The sequence below is a fragment of the Anguilla anguilla genome, chromosome 4 (genome assembly GCF_013347855.1).
Source record: "Anguilla anguilla isolate fAngAng1 chromosome 4, fAngAng1.pri, whole genome shotgun sequence".
Taxonomy (NCBI): Eukaryota; Metazoa; Chordata; class Actinopteri; order Anguilliformes; family Anguillidae; genus Anguilla; species Anguilla anguilla.
In genome coordinates, this window is record NC_049204.1 from 43,617,458 (window position 1) to 43,639,351 (window position 21,894).

At 39.7% G+C, this 21,894-nt stretch overlaps 1 protein-coding gene across 1 annotated transcript in view; it reads left to right on the top strand.

The window, feature by feature from the left end:
• eif2s3 (eukaryotic translation initiation factor 2, subunit 3 gamma) overlaps positions 1-21,694 on the top strand; it is a 65,061-nt gene extending 43,367 nt beyond the window's left edge. Inside the window, exons 11-12 of the mRNA XM_035413755.1 lie at positions 5,056-5,228; positions 21,480-21,694. Coding sequence (XP_035269646.1) covers positions 5,056-5,228; positions 21,480-21,543 — 237 coding nt within the window. The 3' untranslated portion in view covers positions 21,544-21,694. The remainder of the gene's footprint in view (positions 1-5,055; positions 5,229-21,479) is intronic.
• The last annotated feature ends 200 nt before the right edge of the window (positions 21,695-21,894 follow it).

Sequence of the window (21,894 nt, forward strand, 5' to 3'; positions counted from 1 at the left end):
TATGGATAAAATTGCTATTTGCAATGCCACACTTTTATACGACAGGCCGACGTGGTGCTCAAACTGCAGTGGAAATGTTGCGTTGGATTTTGGTGTAATGTCGCACACATTTTCAATTTGGAAATTGTTGTTTAAGTCGCTCTGGATAAGAGCCTCTGCTAAATGACTAATGTAAATGTAATGAAATGAGAAAGAAACTGCCTACTTATGGCAACTTCTGAGCCATAGATTCAAAATACTCACACTTGTGAATCCAATGTGAGTACCGCTATTCCCATAGCTTATGTATTGCTTTACTGTTTGTGTAATAAAGTACAAACATTGCTGTAGGCTACATTCTCTTTACTGTTATAACTACTGGTATATAACCATTGTTTTGCAGGAAATAAAGAACCTACAGTTATTTTCAGACTATTTGTTAGAATGGGCTTCATGTCACTTATAGGCTGTTTGTCACCTGGTTCAATATCTTGTAAGCATTCTGTTCATGGCAAAAATAATAATCATAAAGTTAGTTTTTGTGTTTTTGTAGTATAGACGTAATGTCCATTCATTCTCATTTTATCATTTATTATTGTCGTATATAGTTTATTTGGTTGCAATGACATCAAAATAAAAGAAGTTTTATTTAATTTCATTTTATTTCAGTTCTCTGAGCATATTTCTGTCTGATCGGCTGCTGATATTTCTATATATTATAGGCTAAAGCAATGGTTTGTCATGTTCACATGGCTCTGTGATGTGGTTACTCCATAGGCTTTAAGCTATTCTCTAACATAAAAAGATGTACCTGAACTGGCACTTTTGTTTTTGGAGATACATTCAAGTGAACACATTGTTTTAGCAAGTGAAAATGGTTTTTCTCATAAAATGGGGCATACCAGCTAATCCACATAATATCCAGACCTATGCTTAACGTTTCTCTTTCTGTCTCTGACACACAAACACACATGCTATCGTGAGCCTTTTCTAGCGAATGAAAAGCCTGATGGACTTGTTCTCAAGCCACTTTTTGGTGGTCTTTGCAGTGTGGGCAGGAGCATTGTCTTGTTGGAAAATAACATCTGATCGTTCTTCTTTAGAAAACAACTTTTCAGTTGTGGGAAGCAAGCCTTTCTGCAATATTCTCCTGTATTCCAAAGCATTAATTGACTTTTCACAGTGAAGCAGCTCACCAGTACCAGCAGCTGAAAAGGCTCCCCACCATTTTTACTCTGTAGCACTTTGGTATTTATTTCTAATGAAAAGTGCATTACAAATTAAATGTATTATTATTATTATTACCATGACACCTCTTCCCCCATGCTTAACTGTGGTAGAGATGCATTCACATTCATTGTATTTCTCACCAGATCTTTGAAGACACCTCTCTGGAGCATCACCATGCAACTCAAATCGTTATCTATCATTCCACACAACTCTGCTGAACCACTCTGAATCAAACTTTCCATATTCTGCCAAAAACGTAATTCTGTCTTTGATGTTTTTCTGAGACAGCAATGGCTTTTTAACATCATCTAGACACAAAACCTGCATTAGATAACCTTCTGGTTATTGTTCTTCTCGAAAGTGTTGTTTTCTGAGATCTTGAATTCTGCTGACAGTTTTTGTAGGCTTTTTTTCCTGTCTTTGAGAACTGTAAATTTCAGCAGGTGGTGATCCCTGCATGATGAGGCTTTGGGCCTTCAGGATCCTTTCTTTCTGGCAACATTACCTGTTGTTTCAAAGCAATGGCCTGTTCTCTTAATAGCTGATAGAGAAATAGGGATTTCCTCTGCATTTAGGGTCTTGTAAATTTCAGAATAGCTACAGTTAGCATGATGAAGACCAGCTATGCGGTTTCTGACAGCAACCCCTGCATGATATTTTGCCTTTTTTGGAGAAGATTTTCTTGCTCCTTTACCGTGGGACTCACAACACAATACACAACAATACTGTAGATTTCTCCCTGCTCTATCAATCCTGGTTCCATTTATGAGCTTGTTATCAGGACCTTGATGGGCTGCATCAGGTGTGGCAGATAACCAAATAATGACTAATCTTTTAAGAAAAAAAACATCCCAGAAGATTTTTTTGGAAAATTTTGTACACCCAGACGTGTTAGTTTGAATTTTACATCAAACATTTTAATCATTATCTTGATTTTACCTTTGTGTACAAGAAGACTATATAAGTGTGAATTTCCCTTCTAGCTTTTCCCCAAACAGTTCACTGCAAAAGTGAATGAGCATATGGTGGCACAGGAGGTCTCAGGAGTATTTGTTTAATTCTTGCTAATTTTCTGACCAATGATTTGCTGTTAAGACCATTTAAAGCTTAATATTTTGCCATTTTGGGCTTGGCCCATTTTTTTGCCCATGTATATATGAACAGCTATTTTTCAAGTGACACAAAGTCAGGATATGTGTTATATTACTCCGGAATAAGTGTGTTTGACTACTTCAGGGCTGTCCTGTATTTCAGAAGTGACACACCACTTAACTTACCAAGTGGCAGTTTTCAGTAGGAACCCTGAATTAGCTGAGCAAATTCTCTCAGCTCCTTTATCCATTCATCAATTTTCCGAAGGACTTTTCTCATCTGAGTTTCAGTCATCCCTTAGCCTTCTTTGATTGCATGTGACAATTATCACATTATATCTCACCAGTCCTCCATGCATAACTTGCCATTTAATGATGGTTGAGAACAATATTCCCATACTTTGACATGCTGTATTCAGTGCAGTTAGACATAACATGCAGCAGCAGTAACATATTTCTGTGGTGTTGTGCTATATCATTGTTTTGTACACTCATAAATGTGCAGTTATCACCTGCAAAAAAATTATGAATGGATTTCTAACTAGTTCTTTTGTGTGGGCAGCACTGTAGCACAGTGTGTAAGAAACTGGGCTTGTGAAAGGTCATAGGTTCGATTCCTGGGTAGGACACAAGCGGCCAAAACCGGACTTCGTTTTTGAAGCTCATTTCCTGGTCTTGTTGTTCCTGGTTGCTCACTAGCGCCACTACGGTTGGCTCCAGTATAGGTGTTTTCATATCCGGTTTCCATGTAAGTCTACGGTACAAATGCGGTCAAAATACTAAGTCAATATTTTTTTCTCATGAGAACAAATAGTCACAATATGTGTATTTTATTCGTCTTATGACTGTCCATGGGTCGATTTCATGATTTGTTGTGTCATTTGGGCACTGTTATAATATTTGTTGTGGACCAATGAGGTACAGTTTGCGTCACTTCCTGATTAGTGCAGAGGACTAAGCTACAGTAGGGGCTACAGTCTATGGTCACTGGGGTGGGCGGTGGCGCCTCTGGGCCTTGACATTGCGGCTCCGACCACGGTCCACCTGTGCGAAGTCAGAAAATGCAGGCATCTCATTTCGTAGTGATTTCATTATGGCGTATGCTATTTACAGCTGCACTAGACGACCATAAAATAATCCTCCTCTGAAGATTTTCGGTAGCCGAGTCATTTTTACTATTTCCTTTAGCCTACTTAACCAAATAATTAGTTGGCAGAAAGCGTAATCAGCTTGCTATATTTGGTAGTCCGGTAGCCTATGCTAAAACAGCCATTTGACTAGCTAGCTAACCCTAACCGGCAAATATTCAATATGTCAGACGTGTTAGACGGCTTGTCAGTCATGTACATTCCGTAAATGTCTACCTGGGCCATGCTTCACGCATGTGGCAAAGCTAATATAATCCCGATTTTGGGATAAACACTTTTTCAGTTTCACGAAGCGAATTAAGATTCTTAAGGTTTGTTTGCTGGATAACATACAACACACGATGAAATCACACACACAGAATTTAATGAAATTAACCACCTTTGTAAGACTGGCATTTAGAAAGGAACATGTTTTTAGCATTTAAGAGACCGACAAGAGCATTTAAGTGGTTCTCAGAATCGGTCCTGGGGGCTCCTTGCGTATATTGGCTTTTCTCCATTGGTTTTGATGATTTACAAGAAAAAAATAATAGCCTAATAATAATTAGAAATTCAGTGTACATTATTTTTGTCTTCATGCACCAGGTGGAAAACTTGCTGTACAAAGTGCGTTGTCATATTTAGGCTACACGCCTGCAGATCAGTTATTAAAATACTTGGTAGATTTGTTAAATCACCGCTGACAGTTAATTTTTAATCGGTAGAAAGTGACTTGTGAACGATCGGTCAGCTAGCGTCACCCAGCAAGTGAACACCACAAACGGCGATGGAGTAGCCTAGTGCAGTTACTGGCTCATTAACTGACTGTGGCGAAAACCTACGACGATAACTTGCTCGGTTAACAGCAGGTCTACCAGACAGTTATACGAAAATTAGCCTAGTCAAATCACCAGTAGCCTACATATCTCTGCTTGATTGACCATCAGTGTAGTCGATGTTCTTTTCCTGTGGTTCATATTGCTAATGCGTGAGCTAACCACGGATAGCCTACCTAGCTCAGTGGCAAGCTGATATGCTAGCTAGGCATATTCGTTTTGCTGAGAAACATAAATTGAAGATAACTGAACATAATTGTATTATTAATGTCATACATATAACGTGATTACATGACACAGTACGGTCACGGATGGAAATTAAACTCCATAAACATTTGATAATATATTTTAAAACATAACGGCAGACAGTCAGCTAGCCTCAAGCTCGTTCTGCAATCGTTCGTTCAGGTTGATGGGCTTTTCCGCACCGGACTGTCAATCACATTGTAAAAATCACAAGACCGCTTAACTCTATGGTTTTGGCTCCAAATCGACAACATGGCCGCGCCCGCCATTGAGCTTCAAAACGTGTTTTAGAGACCCACGGAGAGTCAATGGGTGACGTCACAGTAGCTTTGTCCATATTTTTTACAGTATCTGGCAGGACACTGCCGTTGTACCCTTGAGCAGGGTACTTAACCTAAATTGCTTCAGTATATATCCAGCTGTATAAATGGATACAATGTTTAAAAAAAAAAAAAAAAATGCTATGTAAAAGTTGTGTAAGTCGCTCTGGATAAGAGCATCTGCTAAATGCCTTTAATGTGATGTAATGTAATGTGTTGTATCCAGGTGCAGAAACTGTCTAAAAACGAGGTCCTGATGGTCAATATTGGCTCCCTGTCCACGGGTGGACGGGTCAGCGCAGTGAAGGCTGATCTGGCCAAGATTGTTCTGACAAGCCCTGTGTGCACAGAGGTGGGTGAGAAGATTGCACTGAGTCGCAGAGTGGAGAAACACTGGCGGTGAGTAACGCTCCTCCATCTAAAACCTCCCCCCACTTCTACACATCTCTAACACCTTCTCTGCTTCACCCAAAATCACAATCACCCCTACACTACAGTCCTACACGTTGGGTCATTAACCATACAGTGAGCTCCCTAATATTTGGGACAAATCCCTTTTTTCCCTTGATTTTACTCTGCACTCCATAATTTTAGATTTGTAATCAAACAATTCATATGTGTTTAAAATGCCTGTTCTCAGCTTTTATTAAAGGGTATCTCAGTACATTTCTGTTTCACTATGTATAAATAACATATTTTTTTATACATAGCCCCTTCATTACAGGATTCCATTATGTTTGGGACAAATGGCTTCACAGGTGTTTCTGATTAGTCAGGTGTGTTCAATTGGTTATTTAGTGCAAGTATAAGAGAGCTTTCACAATAGTGTCTTGATTCTAGGCTTTTGATTGCCTTTGTAGTCTGTTATTGCTGTTTGTCAGCATAAGAAATAGAGTTGTGCCAATAAAAGTCAAGGAAGCCATTATGAGGCTGAGAAAACGGTCAGAGACATAGGCCAAAACTTAGGCTTACGAAAGTCAACTGGTTTGAGCATCAATAAGAGAGTGAGCACTGGTGAGCTCAGTATTTACGAAGGGCTTAGTAGGCCAAGGAAGATCTGTACAGTTGATGACCAAATAATTCTTACCACAATGAAGAAAAACGCCTGAACACCTGTCCCATTCATTCTGCTGAAACAGTAAGCAGTGAAATCATCAACGACGACAAGGGAGCCAGTACGTATAGCAATCATACATGCCCAGAAGGTACCCCCACCACCATGTTTCACTCATGGGGGGGGGGGGGTATTCTTTGGATCTTGGGCAATTCCTTTTGGCCTCCAGGTCAGACAGGTGTTTCTTTATTATGGTGAGAATTCTTCTGTCATGAACTGCTCTCTTTCTTCTTAATGATGTTCCAAATGGTTAATTTTTGTAAACCCCCTCCTGGGGTTTTTTTTCTTTAGAGGTTGATCGACTCTAATTTTTCCGATATCTAGCAGAACAGGAAGAGCAATATGCCGATATCAGCCAAAGTAGTTGGCGATAAATAGCCAATATTTATTTGCAGATATATACACTACATTGCCAAAATTATGAGGACACCATTTCTAATTAGTCTGTTTGGCTACTTCAGCCTCACACATTACTAATAGCTCCATAAAATCAAGCATACAGCCATATGCTATCCACAGACAAACACTGGCATTAGAATTGGTCATGCTGAAGAATTTGCTGACTTTCAACGTGACACAGTCATGACACGGATGCCACCTTTCCAATAAGTCAGTTCTTCAAATTTCTGCCCGGCTAGAGCTGCCCCGGGCAACTCTAAGTGCTGTTATGTATTTTATAAGTGGAAACGTCCAGGAGCTCCATATTACTGCCCATGGTTTTGGAATAAGATGTTCAGTCAGCACATACAGAAGTGACGTTCGGATGTCCACATACTTTTGACCATGTAGTGTATGTTTGTATGTATATAAATACAGTATATATAATCTCATAAACACGTTTTCAACGTATAAAAATGGCAAGTTACTCACACATACAAGACACACCGTCTATAACTCATTCATTCAGACTGCCAAAATCCAGGCCTGCCATTAAAAGTATTGATATCAAAATGACGCCAAGTTACGGTACTACAAACAATATAGGCTATCTTGCCTCACCAAAATTAAATAAGATATATTCCCAAGCAATGTTACCCAATATTTCCTCAATTCTTGCAAGTCACTTGGCCCTTGCATGCAGGCCAGTAAGCACAGAAGAGCTCCCATTGAATCCATATGGCTTTGCAATATTGCAGCTGGTTAATAACTGAACGTGCAGACGGTACATCATAATGCAGTGTATACGTTCGGTGAACAGCGGGTAGATATGGTGCAAAAGCAATAATTGAGAAGTAGTAGACAATTATTAGTGAGGGTAAAAGCAGGTTAAAGAAACGTGTTCCTAGCTGGGCTTGAACCTACGACCTCGTGTTCCCAAGACTGTGACCTTGCCCACTAGGCCACAGCAGACTAGTTGTTTAAACTGGAAATGTTTCAGAGTAAAAAGTTATGGGTATTTTGCGTGTGTATGCGAGTTTTTGATTGGGTCGTGGAGGTGAAGATTTGGCTGGTATCGGTAAAATGTCCAATGGGGAGACATGATGTTAATGAGATAGGCGGCAGGAAAAAGAAGAAGAAGAATGAGAAGAAGAAGGAGAAAATGCAAAATCCCCTTAGTTTGGGGCTTTATTGTGTGGACATGTGAAGTTGTTTATTAATTCTGTCTGTTGAAATGGGGTGTGAATGTACAGAATTTAATGTTTTTAAAGGGCTGAGTGTCTGTGGCTGTTGTGGTTATTTCTGTGGGGAACCCTGAAAAGTGCCAAACTCTCGGTGCTGTATAGGTATGGGGCACACCCCCGCCAAGGCGTAACTTGGCGGGATGGCATACCTGCCATCCCGATATAGCAGACTATCTTCACAGCGCTATGGAGCTGCTTTTGGGGCTACTCCATAGTGCTAATCTAGATGCAATCCTTACCAGATTTGAAAAATGTGGTGTCCTTCCCTAGTTATAGGCTATACAATTGGGGCATATGCCCTCAAGTGGAATTATGGGTGAAAAAGTGGTGGAGTATAACAGGTTATCACACACTTACAATTTAGTATTAGTTCATGAAATGTTAAATCGCACCAAATGAATTAACTCGTGAATTACTACAATCTTTATAAACAAATTAGATGCATTAGATGTTTTGAAATGATTCACAAAATTCTTGTGAATTTGAACATCAAAAATTAACACACTGTATATTAACAATATACATATTCAGTCTTTTTTTATGTATTTAAAATACATTAAATACAAAATACATTTGCATTTTTCAAATACAAATTTTAAAAACTAAAAATTATAATTTTGTCTATATATCAATCAATATTATTTGTATAGCGCTTTTAACAAAGGAGCTTTGTCACAAAGCAGCTTTACAGAGAACCAGCCCCAAAAGAGTAAGCGTAAGTGGCCCAACAGTGGCAAGGAAAAACTCCCTGACTGATAACGGGAAGAAACCTTGAGCAGAACCAGACTCAGAGGGGGAACCCATCTGCCGCGGGCAGGCACCGATTTGTAGCTGGTCTGGGGCTGGAGCTCCGGGCCGGGGGGGGGGGGGGGGGGGGGGGGGGGGGGGGGGTGCTCAGCAAACTTGGGCTAGAGCTCCGGGCAGGTGCCCAGAGCTGAGGAAGATGAGGAAAAAAAAAAAAAAACATTGTTAGGGGGTTCAAATTGTAGTTTAGCAAGCAGAGCAGAAGAGACAGAGGTGCCTGCTTGCGATAAGGAAAACCCGGGCAGAATAAGGCTATGGCAGCATAGCTAAGGGAAACAGAGGCAGGGGCCAACGCAGCCATGATGGCAGGCTTGAGACGGTCATCACCAGACCATGACAGGTTCAGCTTAACACAGCACTACCACTACTGGGGCGACATAGCTCAGGAGGTAAGACCGATTGTCTGGCAGTCGGAGGGTTGCCGGTTCAAACCCCGCCCTGGGCATGTCGAAGTGTCCTTGAGCAAGACGCCTAACCCCTAACCCCTAACAGCTCTGGCGAATGAGAGGCATCAATTGTAAAGCGCTTTGGATAAAAGCGCTATATAAATGCAGTCCATTTACCATTTACCATGATGATCCAGTGACAGCACTAACCACTCAGTCCACCAGAGACACCGTAGCTATACCCACCACCCACTCCTGCCCCTCAAATATAGGAGAGTCTAAAAAGATATGTTTTGAGCCTAGCTTTAAATAAGGTGATAGTGTCTGTGCCTTGAACATGGGCAGGCAACCTGTTCCACAGGAGGGGTGCATGATAGGAGAAGGCTCTACCACCTATGGTACTTTTAGCTATTCTAGGAATAACAAGGAGGCCTGCACCCTGCGAACGGGGCGTTCGTGAGGGAATAGAAGGAAGAAGTAAATCATTTAAGTACAAAGGGACAAGCCCATGTAAGGCTTTAAAGGTAAGAAGTAGTATCTTTTCGTCTATTCGGAATTTAACTGGCAACCAGTGAAGCGATGCTAACACTGGGCTTTGTGCTCGAATCTCCTTGTTCTAGTGAGAATACGAGTTGCTGCATTTTGAATTAAATTTGCACATCCAGGCAAAAGAGCATTGCAGTAATCTAATCTTGAAGTAACAAAAGCATGAACTAGCTTTTCTGCATCATGTAAGGACAGTATTTTACAAATTTTTGAGATATTTCTCAAATGATAAAAAGAAACCCTAGAGATGTTTTTAATGTGTATATCAAATGCAAGATCTGGATCAAAGGTAACACCAAGATCTTTGATTACAGTACTTGAAGTAATGGAGGATCCATAAATGTTAAGCATATAGTCAGATAGTTTGCATCTCAGGGACTTAGGCCCCACTACCATTATCTCGGTCTTATCGGAGTTTAGCAAGATAAAATTTTGGGTCATCCATTCCTTTATGTCTATAAGACTGGCTTTGATCTTTGACAGCTGGACAACTTAATCAGGTTTAACTGATAGATACAACTTGGTATCATCTGCATAGCAATGGAAATGAATGCCATGTTTGCAAATAACTTGTCCCAGGGGGAGCATATAAATAGAGAAGAGCAAAGGCCCAAGCACAGATCCTTGTGGTACTCTATATTAGGGGTGGGCGATATGACGATATTAGATTGTGAACGATTAAAATGTCTCCACAATCTGCCTTCCCAGGGAGATCGGGAGTATGGAAACTGCACATTCTATCATTTGCACTGACAACGCTCATACATGGCATCCAACGTTGTTTTCTCAGCCAAACCTAAAATCACACTATTCGCTAGTCCCTGTTGCGCCTCCCCTAACAGACACACCAATAAACCAATAATAGCAAACAGTACGTAGCGCCTTGGATTTATTTTCCTCCCCCTTTTTTATTTGACAACATAGCGGCATGGCTGACACCACGGAGGAGTTGGTCCCTAAAAAAAATTGATGCATGTGATATGGAACTGGTTTGGGTTTTCCAAAACTGACACGGCGCAAAACACCAGCCAAACAATCAGGGGATCTCTTGTGAGTGGCTCAGGTACAGCCACGCAGCTAGAGGCTAGCGGTAGAGGTACAAACTTAATACTTTGCAGAATTGCACTTAATTAAAATCTGGTACTTTGGCCCAAATGGTCTCTGTTGTTCTTTTTCTTTTAGGTTTTGTTTCCTTGAAGGGCAATGTTTTCTTAAATATGGATATTAGTTTGATTGCACTGTTCATTAACTTGCAAAATAGTCTTAAAAACCAACATGAAAAAGAATCATGATCATACCATGGATCGTGTTCATGCCTGAAAAAAATGGTGATATCTAACCCTCGATTGATAAGAGGAATCATTATTAAAATGCACTAATTGATATCGGTCTGATAGGTATGATCTGAACCAAGCGAGTGCCTGTCCACGGAGGGCTACAAGATTTTCAAGTCTGTCCAGAAGGATGAGGTGATCAGCAGTGTCGAATGCTGCACTTAAGTCTAAAAGCACAAGTACAGAGATGCAGCCATTGTCGGAAGCGAGGTGTAGGTCATTGAGTACTTTGACCAGAGCTGTTTCAGTGTTGTGAGAGGGTCTAAAACCAGATTGAAAAACTTCCAATATATGACTGGAGTGCACAAATGAACCAGGTTGTTTTGAAATGGCCTTTTCTAGTATTTTAGAAAGGAATGGGAGGTTTGAGATTGGCCTGTAGTTAGACAGATCATTCACATCCAAGTTTGGCTTCTTAAGAAGGGGTTTGATGACTGCAAGTTTAAGAGTCTGTGGTATGTGTCCAGATGATAAAGACGCATTGACAGTATGTAACATTGGTGTTCCAATCACTGGTAATAGTTTCGTAGGGATAGGGTCTAGATAGACAAGTAGAAGATTTTGAGGAATTTACTATGGCATTAAACTCCGTGAGATCTATTGGAGAAAAAGAGTTCAGAAATTCATAAAGTCATTGCTACTAAATGATATTGAGACGCATGGATCAACTTGATTCTTGATCAGTCTGGCAACAGTGTTAATCTATTAAAGGAAAGTATGAGGAACATGCTGTGGAGAGGGCATGTTTATAAGTTAGTAGACTGTCTTTCCAGTCCTGGAGGAATACCTGTAATTTAATAGAACGCCATTTGCGCTCAAGTTGGCGTGAAGCTTGTTTGAGAGCACGAGTATGGTCGTTGTACCAGGGTGCTAATTTCTCATAGCGGACTTTCCTCTTCTTAAGAGGTGCGATAGTATCCAGGGTTCTGGGAATTACGTAATTTATGTTGTGTGTCAGCTGATCAATTGAGCTAATGCTTGCATTTTTGTATGCGTTTGGGTGGGAGCCAAGAAAATCCCCACAGTGCACAAATGAGCCTGGGAGCTCATTAATAAAAGCATTTGCAGTCCTGGAGGAAAGCTTACAGCTAAGGTAGAATGAAGGATCTGGTGACACATGACAGATATGTGAAAGTTGGAAAGTAATTAAATAATGGTCTGATAGCACAGAGTTTGTAGGCATAACTGCTATATTTGCTATTTTAAGTTAAGACCAGATCAAGAGTATGGTTATGAGAATGTGTGGACTGATGTATATGTTGATCGAAGCCCATAGATCCAATGATAGACAAGAATGCTGATCTGAGAGGATCACCTTCACTTTCATCCATGTGAATATTGAAGTCCCCTACAATTACTACTTTATCTGAATGAACAACCAGGCTGGAAAGGAAATCAGCAGACTCAAGTAAAAAGCCACTGTATGGCACTGGTGGCCTGTATACGATTGCAAGGATAAAACTGACTGCTTTTTTTGTCCGGATGTGCAAAACTGAGAACAAGCACTTCAAAAAAGTTACACTTGAAGGCGGATTTCAAAGTAGCGAGAAGATTATTATATAAGAATTATATACAGCAGCAACACCACCGCCACGACCCATCAGACGGGAAATGTGCGTATAGCTGTAGCCAGGAGGGGTGGATTCATTTAAGGCAATATATTGATCAGTTTTAACCCAAGTTTCAGCTACACATAAGATTTCAACTTGGTGATCAGTAATTAATTAATTTACAAGTGTTGCCTTAGGGGCATCTGATATTAATTAATCCAGTTTTTAGCTGAGTTTTTTGCTCGGCTGAGTTTGGTCAGCCTCATTATTAGTAGAATAACACGGTCTGATTTTTTGCAGATTAGCCATACAAACACCCCTAATGGGCTTCTTAGCAAGGCTTAATTGTGGTTGAGGGACAGTCACTATCTCAATAGCATGTAACCTGGGCCGCAGTTTCTTTTTGTATATGATAACTGAGTTATAGGGAGGCATATAGGAAAACCTTTTTTATCAAATGTTTTAATTTATTTTACTGAAAGCCATTGGTGTTAGATTTTTAAATGTCCCATTACAGGGAAAAAAAAGAAAATGTTAATGTTATAGGCTCAGGCAAAACAGCAGTGGGTTGTTTACATTGGTTGGCCTGCAAACTTCGTATTATTACTGGTAGATAAAGCAATGGGGCTGATATGAAAACTGATTTACATGTGTTTTTCAAAGTAGACAAATCTGTAGCGTTTTGGAAATTGAAAATGGGATTATTTGAATTGAAGGCCACATAACAATGTGGTAGTCTCAGCCTCAGATGGTCACCCCACGGACTAACCCTGTTGGAAGTCTGGCTTGCGAGACAGTCTGATAACGTTTACAGTACGAGCTTTTATTGATACTCATATTAAAATGTCCACCATGCTCAACATGAGCCAACCATAGCTGACTAATAGCAGTGGTCATTTTAGCACATGGGACAACCAGCGATGCACAGTTTCACCAGACTCCGGAGTCCCATTAACCCATACACAGCTAATGGGACCATTATGTCTAATTGTATTTCACGATAACATTTGTAAATGAACAAACCGAATTAAAGTGGTAAAGGGGTTTCAGTAACTGTTTTTGATGTTCCGCCTGTTACCTAGCTGGCAAGCAGTGATCTTCAGGTGCAAGTTAACAGCGTAATAGCCACTCAAGTTGGTCACAGGCAGCTTTCAGACTATTCATTATTGCAACTGTGTCTGTAATCTCTTGATACTTTTATGTACGATTTCAGTTAATTGACACAAAGTTTCATATTTTAGGTAGTATTTGAAATTACCAGTAATAAAGCGGGGAAAAACATACTGTATGGCCAAAATTGTGGTATTTGTACTGTGTTGCCTAACTGGCAGCATCATTTAGAGTAAGATACAGCCAACTGTGAGCATGCATTAATGGTACACTACAAGGCTAAAAGTCTGTGGACACCTCACATCCAACGTCTCATCCAAAATTAATATGTAGTTGGTCCACCCGTATCTGCTATAACAACCTCCACTCTCCTGGGAAGGCTACGTACTAGATGCTGGAGCATTGCTGCAGGGATTTTCTTTCGTTCAGCCAGAAGTGCATTAGTGAGGTCGGGCTCTGAATGGGTGATTAGGCCTGGCTCACAGTTGGCTTTCCAATTGATCCCAAAGGTGCTGGATGGGGTTGAGGTGAGGGCGCCTTCCCCTTTCTCCTGGGGAAGCACAGAATCATTTAGAAAGTAATTGTATTCTGTAGCATTAACCACTTAGCGCAATGCCCCTAATGGTCGGTAAGTCGGCATGCCTAGATTGCTCAATTCAGACATTCTGTGCTCCTGCAACCAAATTATGAGTTGAAAACACAAACTCGATGTCCTAGCTTTATTAGTAGACTATTCAGAACAACTATGCTGAATACGGGGTTTCGCAGCGCCACCATTGACACGCTGGTCGTGCATTTACCAAGCACGCCCTCCCTGCAGTCTCATCTGTAACTACACCCCCCACACATGACACACTGGAGAATGCCCATTCTTTTACCACAAAAAATTTGTATTCCGTCGTAGCAACAAGATAAAGGAACATTAGCCGAAGCTATGCCAGTACAGCTGTGAAAGCTGTGAATGCTGAAATAAACGAGGAATTAAAAAAAAATTATACCATGTCATTCTACTGTCAATATCTGCGACTAAATATGGAATAAATATACAACCTTACCATTGGTTTTACGTGTAGAGATGTCCCACGGAGTGGTCATATATTGTCTTCGACATTTCATTTGTGAAATATACGCTCATTTGTGACGCCTGGGTACCTTCCAAAATAGCTGTGCGTAATACCACACATGTTCTTTACAGTATTGTCGTCCTTTGTAGTACAATCTGGCTTGATCAACAATTAATCATTCCAATAGGTGACAGAATAAGCTTTCTAACTATGTATAATATGTCTAATTTTACTTTTGGAATAGCTGTTTTATAGCTCAGCGTAACCGAAAGTGTTGTCTTATTATAGCTGCATTACGCATTCTGTGGTATCAGTAAAAGACACTGCACCTGGCAACATTTTATCAATGACATTAATAATTTCTAGGAAAATATTGTTCTTGAGAAATTCTAAGTATGTCTGAGGCATATGTTTGCTGATTGACCTAGCTGATATGTTTTCTCAACTAACTTAGATTTAGAACTGGGGAATGACAGCATTCATTTTGTCTCTGTCTCTGTCTACTGAACACAGATAATATTTAATCGTCCAAATGTAAATGTTACTGCTGAAAATATTTCTGTTATATTTTTGAAATTGAGTGTCTTTAAATAGGTTGGTGGTATTTTATAATGAGAGTATTTCACACTGTAACGTAAACGTTCCTTGGTTTGCTAATTGTGTTTGTGTTTAATATAATGCACCGGATGTGACCTCAACTGGAACATTGCCAAAACGTAGTGGATGGTTGAGTATTGTTTTAATGTCGTCCCATCCCCATACAAGAAAACATCACATACTGTAGAGTACATAAAAACATAGGAGAGTTAATGATTACACATTTAGGTACTGTACCACATAAAATTAAAGCCACAAGCGGCGTTGGGAGGGGTCCAAGCATTGAAGCCTGTTCAACATATTAATAAGCATAAGCCTATAGTGTTACAACACTAAACAATAGAAAAATATATTAAATATATTTTAAAAATTAAACAATTGTAAATTAAATCTTTAAACAGGTCTTTCACTTTTAAATGGATCTAAAAACAGCATATTTTAATAACAATACAGCATCTTCCTATAATAAAATATTTCCAAATTAGAACACCTATTGCTACTGAAGTGAACTGAGTCGAAGCTTGCGCTGTATCAATGAGGTTGAATGCACAAGCGCAGATCACCTGACTTGGCTACCTTAGTTGCTACTGCCATCTAGCAAAGATTCTGACAAATTACACCTTTCATCCTCTCAATCAGTAATGCGGGAGACACATTTCCCTGGCTTTTACATTTGACACAAAACTACCGAATGTCGGAAAATTCTAATACCGAACAGTTTCTTTTCTTTAAGTACCGAAAAAGTGCTGAAGTTTCGGTATACCGTGCAACACTATGTCAGACACATATTCCAATCCATTGCTCAGCTTAGCAGAGAATGCACATTTCAGAGCGCCTCAGAGACAGATAGAATTATAATACATATTTCAAATAGTAAATACGACATTAAAAAAAAACGAAACAAAAAACAAAATATCAACTCGCCATTCCTGCTACATGCGTGCTGCGTGCGGAGTACCATATTTATTTCGAGATTGGCTGTCTACAGCATAAATTGCTGTCTTTTGTTTATATTCAATATTAGTAATTGCAGCGAGAAACTGCAGCTGTTGACACAAGAAAGTTTGTTATATTATGGTAGCAACGGAACAAAACAGATTATATAGGCTATATTTATCTTCATTCTTATACCAGCGTGTCTTCGCACATTTGCAGAGAAACTCAAAAACAATCAATAAAAATGGTTTAGCTATTTTTCAGCATAATGACGGATGGGGATGGGACCATATGAAAACAATTTTCAACCGTCCACCATGTTTTGGCAATGTTCCAACACACTCGTCTTCGCTGTTGCATGCATCACAAAAACTATTACACTACTAACGCTTACATTAGTGTTAAATATCCACATTATATAATACCACGAAGCTATTTAAAGACAATTTCAAAAATAACATAACCGAAATATTTTGAGCAGTAATACTTGCATAGCAATGATGAAATTTTATGTGTTCAGTCCATAGAGACAGAGACAGTAAATTACAGTCCTATCCGCTTCTGTTTTGATCCATAAAAACGATGTCAACTAGGTCTATCAGCAAACATATGGCTTAGCTATGCCTCAATAATACTAGTATTTTCCAAGAAATTGTGAAAAATCATTAGCAACGTTTCGTTAGGAGCAGCGTCTTTTACTGCTACTACGGAGTGAATGCGTAAGTGAATGTGATAAGAAATTTTTTGGTTACGCTGATCTATAAAACACAATTCCAAAATCAAAATCAGACATCGTCAGAAAGCTTATACCCTCACCTACTGAATAAATGAATTGTCAATCAAGCCAAATTGTACTAAAAAGGGCGACAACGCCGTACACAACAGATGTGGTATTACGCACAGCTATTTTTGAAGGTAGCCTACCCAGGCATCACAAATGCATGTATATTTCACAAACGGATTGTCCAAGAGAACATATGACCACTCAGTCTCAAAAGGGACATCTCTATGTGTAAAACCAATGGTAAGATTGTATATTTATTCAATGTTTGAAAACCTTGTCTCGTTTATTTTGTTATTCAGTGAGCAGCGTTTTCACTGCTGTATTGGCATATTTTATGGCTGATGTCGGGTTTATCTTGTTGCTACGGAATATGATTTCTCTCAGCATAATGACAGATTCAAAGACTATATGAACTCACCCGATATTGTCTTCAAATGGATCCATGCCAAAGATAATGATAGTAATGAAAATAATGATTCATCCTCTCAAAAAGCTTTTACTAACAAAATTTTAGTAGCCTAGCATTCACTCTGGCTGGCATTGTCTTCCATTGCTTCCCCGACGTTCAGACCCTCTGGTTCAGACCCTCCCCTCACTGATGAAAACGAGACCCTACGGTGTCGGATTACTTAGTTGCGTCGCCATGGATGTCTTCTAGCCGCCTGCCGTAAAGAAGTTTACTAGATGTCGTAACACTTTAGATGTACAGCTGCAGCGCTTCCGCGCCGCAACTAATAAAAAGTCCAAATGGCGGGCAAACAATATGGCGGACAAAGGTGGTCCCAATAGCAAAGTTGAGCACATTCAGATGCATAGGTCGATGAAGTTTTGTGTTTATCTGATTTATGGTGTGGGAGTTATGGCCTTTTAAGCATGTTATAACGCTTGAAGCCTTTTAAGCATGTTATATCTGGCCGGCATAGGTGATTTGTTGTGCCTGAGTAGTGAGGGGCCATACCAAATTTGGTTGCTGTAGGATTTATGGTTGCTGAGCCTCAGACACTTTTAGCGGAGAAAAATAAGAATAATAATCCTAACAAATACAATAGGGTTCCACCAGCTTCGCTGCTTGGACCCCTAATAATAATCCTAACAGATACAATAGGGTTCCACCAGCTTCGCTGCTTGGACCCCTAATAATAATCCTAACAGATACAGTAGGGTTCCACCAGCTTCGCTGCTTGGACTCCAAATAATCCTAACAGATACAGTAGGGTTCCACCAGCTTCGCTGGTTGGACCCCTGATAAATAATGCAAAAATATTATCACGCTATTTGATATCAATGTTTCGCCTTAAACCTTCAGAAGGGGCACATGTATATGCTTTATAATGGACAAAAAGCATTTTATTCATTTTTGGAGAGATTTTGGATATTTTAGGCCAAGGTACCAATGGAAAGCTTGTAATTCCTACTTGAAAATGGTGCAACAGTGAGTTTCTTGAGTCAAAACAGTTGATTTGTAGTGAAATACATGATTATGTTGTGATTTACAGGAATGCATAATTTAGACATTTTGGATAGATTTGGGTACACTGCTTACTTTTTGATTCATAAATCTTTAGTAGGTCTGCAAATCCACCCTTAGATTTGACGCACTTGTGGTCAAGGAGTTTTTGATCCAGGCCATGTGTAGTTTAACCTGCTGTATATTTGCAATCTCTCAGTACTTCATTGCATACTAAAAAAGAGCAAATTTTTGATTTTTTTTCCTGGACAATTGCATTTATGGCACTTTATTTCCTCCTAAATTATGAGAATAAACCAATCTGTTAGTTTTGTCTTGCTTCATTTAAGCCATTTTTTTCCATGTCTCTGTGATGCTCACATCTGGAGTTATAAAGCTTTAAATAGGGTACCTCCTAAATGGGCCAGATTTGGCATGTGCGCAAAGGGGTTAAGATTTGTCTTCACTGGAGCTAAGGGGCCTAGCCCAAACCATGAAAAACAGCCCCAGACCAAGGGGTGTCCAGATACTTTTGGTCAGTTTATCATGCATCCAGTTGTCTTCCAAATTTCTTGGTATGTTCCAGGTCACATGGTTTGGGGTCATCATGGGGAGAGGGAATAAGCATAATATTGAAGGTAGAGGGGAGCACCTGAAGTGTACAAAAAAATGGAAAAAAAGGCATATCGGAGCCCTTAGCACCAGATTCCAGTATGGTATGAAATGCAAATATCGGCCTGATATCTGTCAATCAGAAATATCAGTTGACTTCTAGTTTTTTTTCATATTCCTCAGCCTCATAATGGCTTCCTTGACTTTCATGGGTACAACTCTGGTCTTTATGCTGACAAACACCAGTAACAGACTCCAAAGGCAATCAAAAGCGTAGAAGCAAGACTAGATACTGAAAGTTCTCTTATACCTGCACTAAAGAAGCAATTGAACACACCTGACTAATCAGAAACCCCTGTGTTTTATATATATATATATATATATATATATATATATATATATATAAATTTTAAAAATAAACATTTAAAAAAAAAATTTTATATATATAATTTGTCCCAAACATTATGGCGTCCTGAAATGAGGGCTATGTACAAAAAAGCTTTTACTTCTACATTGTGAAGTTAAACTGCATTCAAATGTCCTTTAATAAAAGCTGACAATCTGAACTTTAACCACATATGCATTTTTCGATTGCAAATCTGAAAATATGAAGCGCAGAGCCAAATCAGGAAAAAAATTTGTCCCAAACATTATAGAACTCACTGTATGCAGGTAAACTGCATGATGCAAATGAAAGATGGTCTTAAAGCCTTCTATAAATCCATGGGTCAGGTCAAAGACATACAAATTGCGAGGCAAGTCAGGTTTTATTGCGATTAAAAAACCAAGTTTACAATTTTCACTCTGCTTTGTATTTTCATTGTTAAAGTTCAAGTGATACAGTAAGACTCTTAGCGCCACTAAGTAAGACAGAATGCTTATCTATTCAGTGCTGCAGATTCCAAGAACGTACTCATGGCTGTGCGATGTTGTTGTCTAGTTGACCAATCAGATTGACTCTGTGTAAGTTTTTTAGTTCACTCATTGATGGGTTCTCAGAATGTAAGAAGTGCAAGCAGGTGTGTGAGGGAGTCCGGCGGCGGTTGGAGCAGCAAAAGAGTGGCAGGAGACAAAAACTTCTGTTCACCCAGGTTTATTTACAGGAGACGTGCTTCGAACCCAGAACCGGTGCAAAATATGTACAGGTGATGACACTACAAAATATATATACAACAAATACCACAAACAAAACAAAAACAAGTAAACAAAATAACAGTAGGCTACGCCTAGTAGGCCCTACTCGTTTGAATAAGCTGCGTGGGTAGCATGACAACTCGGCACACACAGAACATAATCACCCTAGGAGGACTTTTCCTCTGGCGTATATAGCCCAAGCCGCTCCCCTGGCAATTCTATTACAAAAAAATAAAGTTTCTTTCCTTTATCATTATTTCTTATTTACCTATACATTTCAAGAACAAACCATAAATAAATACTATCCATAAAAAAAATAATGAGAATAATTACAGAAAACAAAAGTAAATGCATGCATCCTCCAACTTTTTGTATTTCACACGTGTCCCAAACACCCCCATGAAAAAGCCCTTGTGGTATGGCCCGCGCTTCCTTGGAAGGCTTCCAGCAAAACCAGCTGCAGGTTTGGTTGGCGTTTGCTAGCTTTAATAATACAAAATAAAACAATGTTTAATATGAATGTCACCTTTTACCTTGAATAATTTCACTTTTGTCCACCAAATACAAATAATTTACTAAGTGTACTGCTACTAGTTTCAGTTCACAGAAATTGTGGCCATTTAAAAAGTATTTTAAATTCGCAGTAAAACGAATATTGTTTCTTTTCCGTTTTTACCATATATTTCCATTCACATTCATTTACAATTCACCTTCATAACACACAAACAATGGTAAGTACATTTTTCCCTCCTTCCTTCACGTTACTTTGTATGGATGTTAAGTTGCGCACAATTAAAAGAACATGAACGGGGGTTTTAAATGCATTCAACCATGTAAGCATGCTTAAAACTATAAATGTCCACAGGTCATGGTTTCACTCCATGACAAGGTGCATAGCCAAACCTATCTCCACACTTCGTTTGAGCGCTGTGCCAGCGGTGGAGGAAGGTCTGGCTCAACCCATTATCATTCCGGTATAGGGGGAAAAAACGCTCTGACTTGTTTGTATTTCTTTAAACCAATCACAATGGTCTTGGGTGGCGCTAAGCCCAGGATGTAGCGACCATAGACGTATATGTCTATGGCAGCGACTGCCCTTGCAAAAACGGTAACACGCAGATAGCGGAAGGGGAGGAGAATTCCAACCGAAATATTTGGCCAATGGCAGGCCTTATACCCACAGTCTATATCCTATGAGTCAGACTAATAATGCCATTATACTGACAACTGTAAGTCCTTGATTCTGATTGATCGTTGTATTGATTTGCTTTCTATAACCTCACAGTGATGAAGCAGTTTTGATCTGCTGATTTGTATTGAATTTTAAGATTAACAGTTCAGCTTGAGTAGTGTCCTGTTGTTCTAGACTTTGGCTGAATATAAGAAAAATAGGTTGGCTACAGTTTAGTCAGTATTGCTTTCACCTTTTACTGCTTTGCTTGCTGTTGTTTGCTCAAGACTGAAAGGCTACAAGAAAAATTGTTTAACCCTTATGTTGTGGTGTCATTTCCATCGGCACGAGCTACTGAATGAACTGGGTAGGGATTTTCTTAAGATTGAAAGTCTAGGCCAGTTCCTAATCAGCTTTTTTCTTTTTTCCCCCCCTGCAGTCTGATTGGCTGGGGCCAGATCCGGAGGGGTGTGACCATTACTCCCACTGTGGACGATGACTGATGGGTTGCTGGAATGTGATACCTGTGTGATTCACACACCAAACCCACACACCTCTCAGTTCTTGGATCTATCATCACAGGAGTTGCCTAGTTTTTTCACAGAATTGCCAACTACTGTCAAAGAAAACTAATAAAATGTTTTTGGACAGAAATAGGTTTGGGTTCTCTTCTTTTCGGGGGTGCTTAGGGGGGGTGGGGAAGTAGGGGTGGGAGAGTGCATGGGGGGGGGGGGAGGGTGGACGAGGGGTCCGTGGGGGTGGATGGGTGGGCGGGCTAGGGAGTTGCATGGGGTGTGGGAGATGTGTGCCTGAGGGCTTGTGCTTTTGTGTGTGTGCGTGCATTTGTGTTTGTA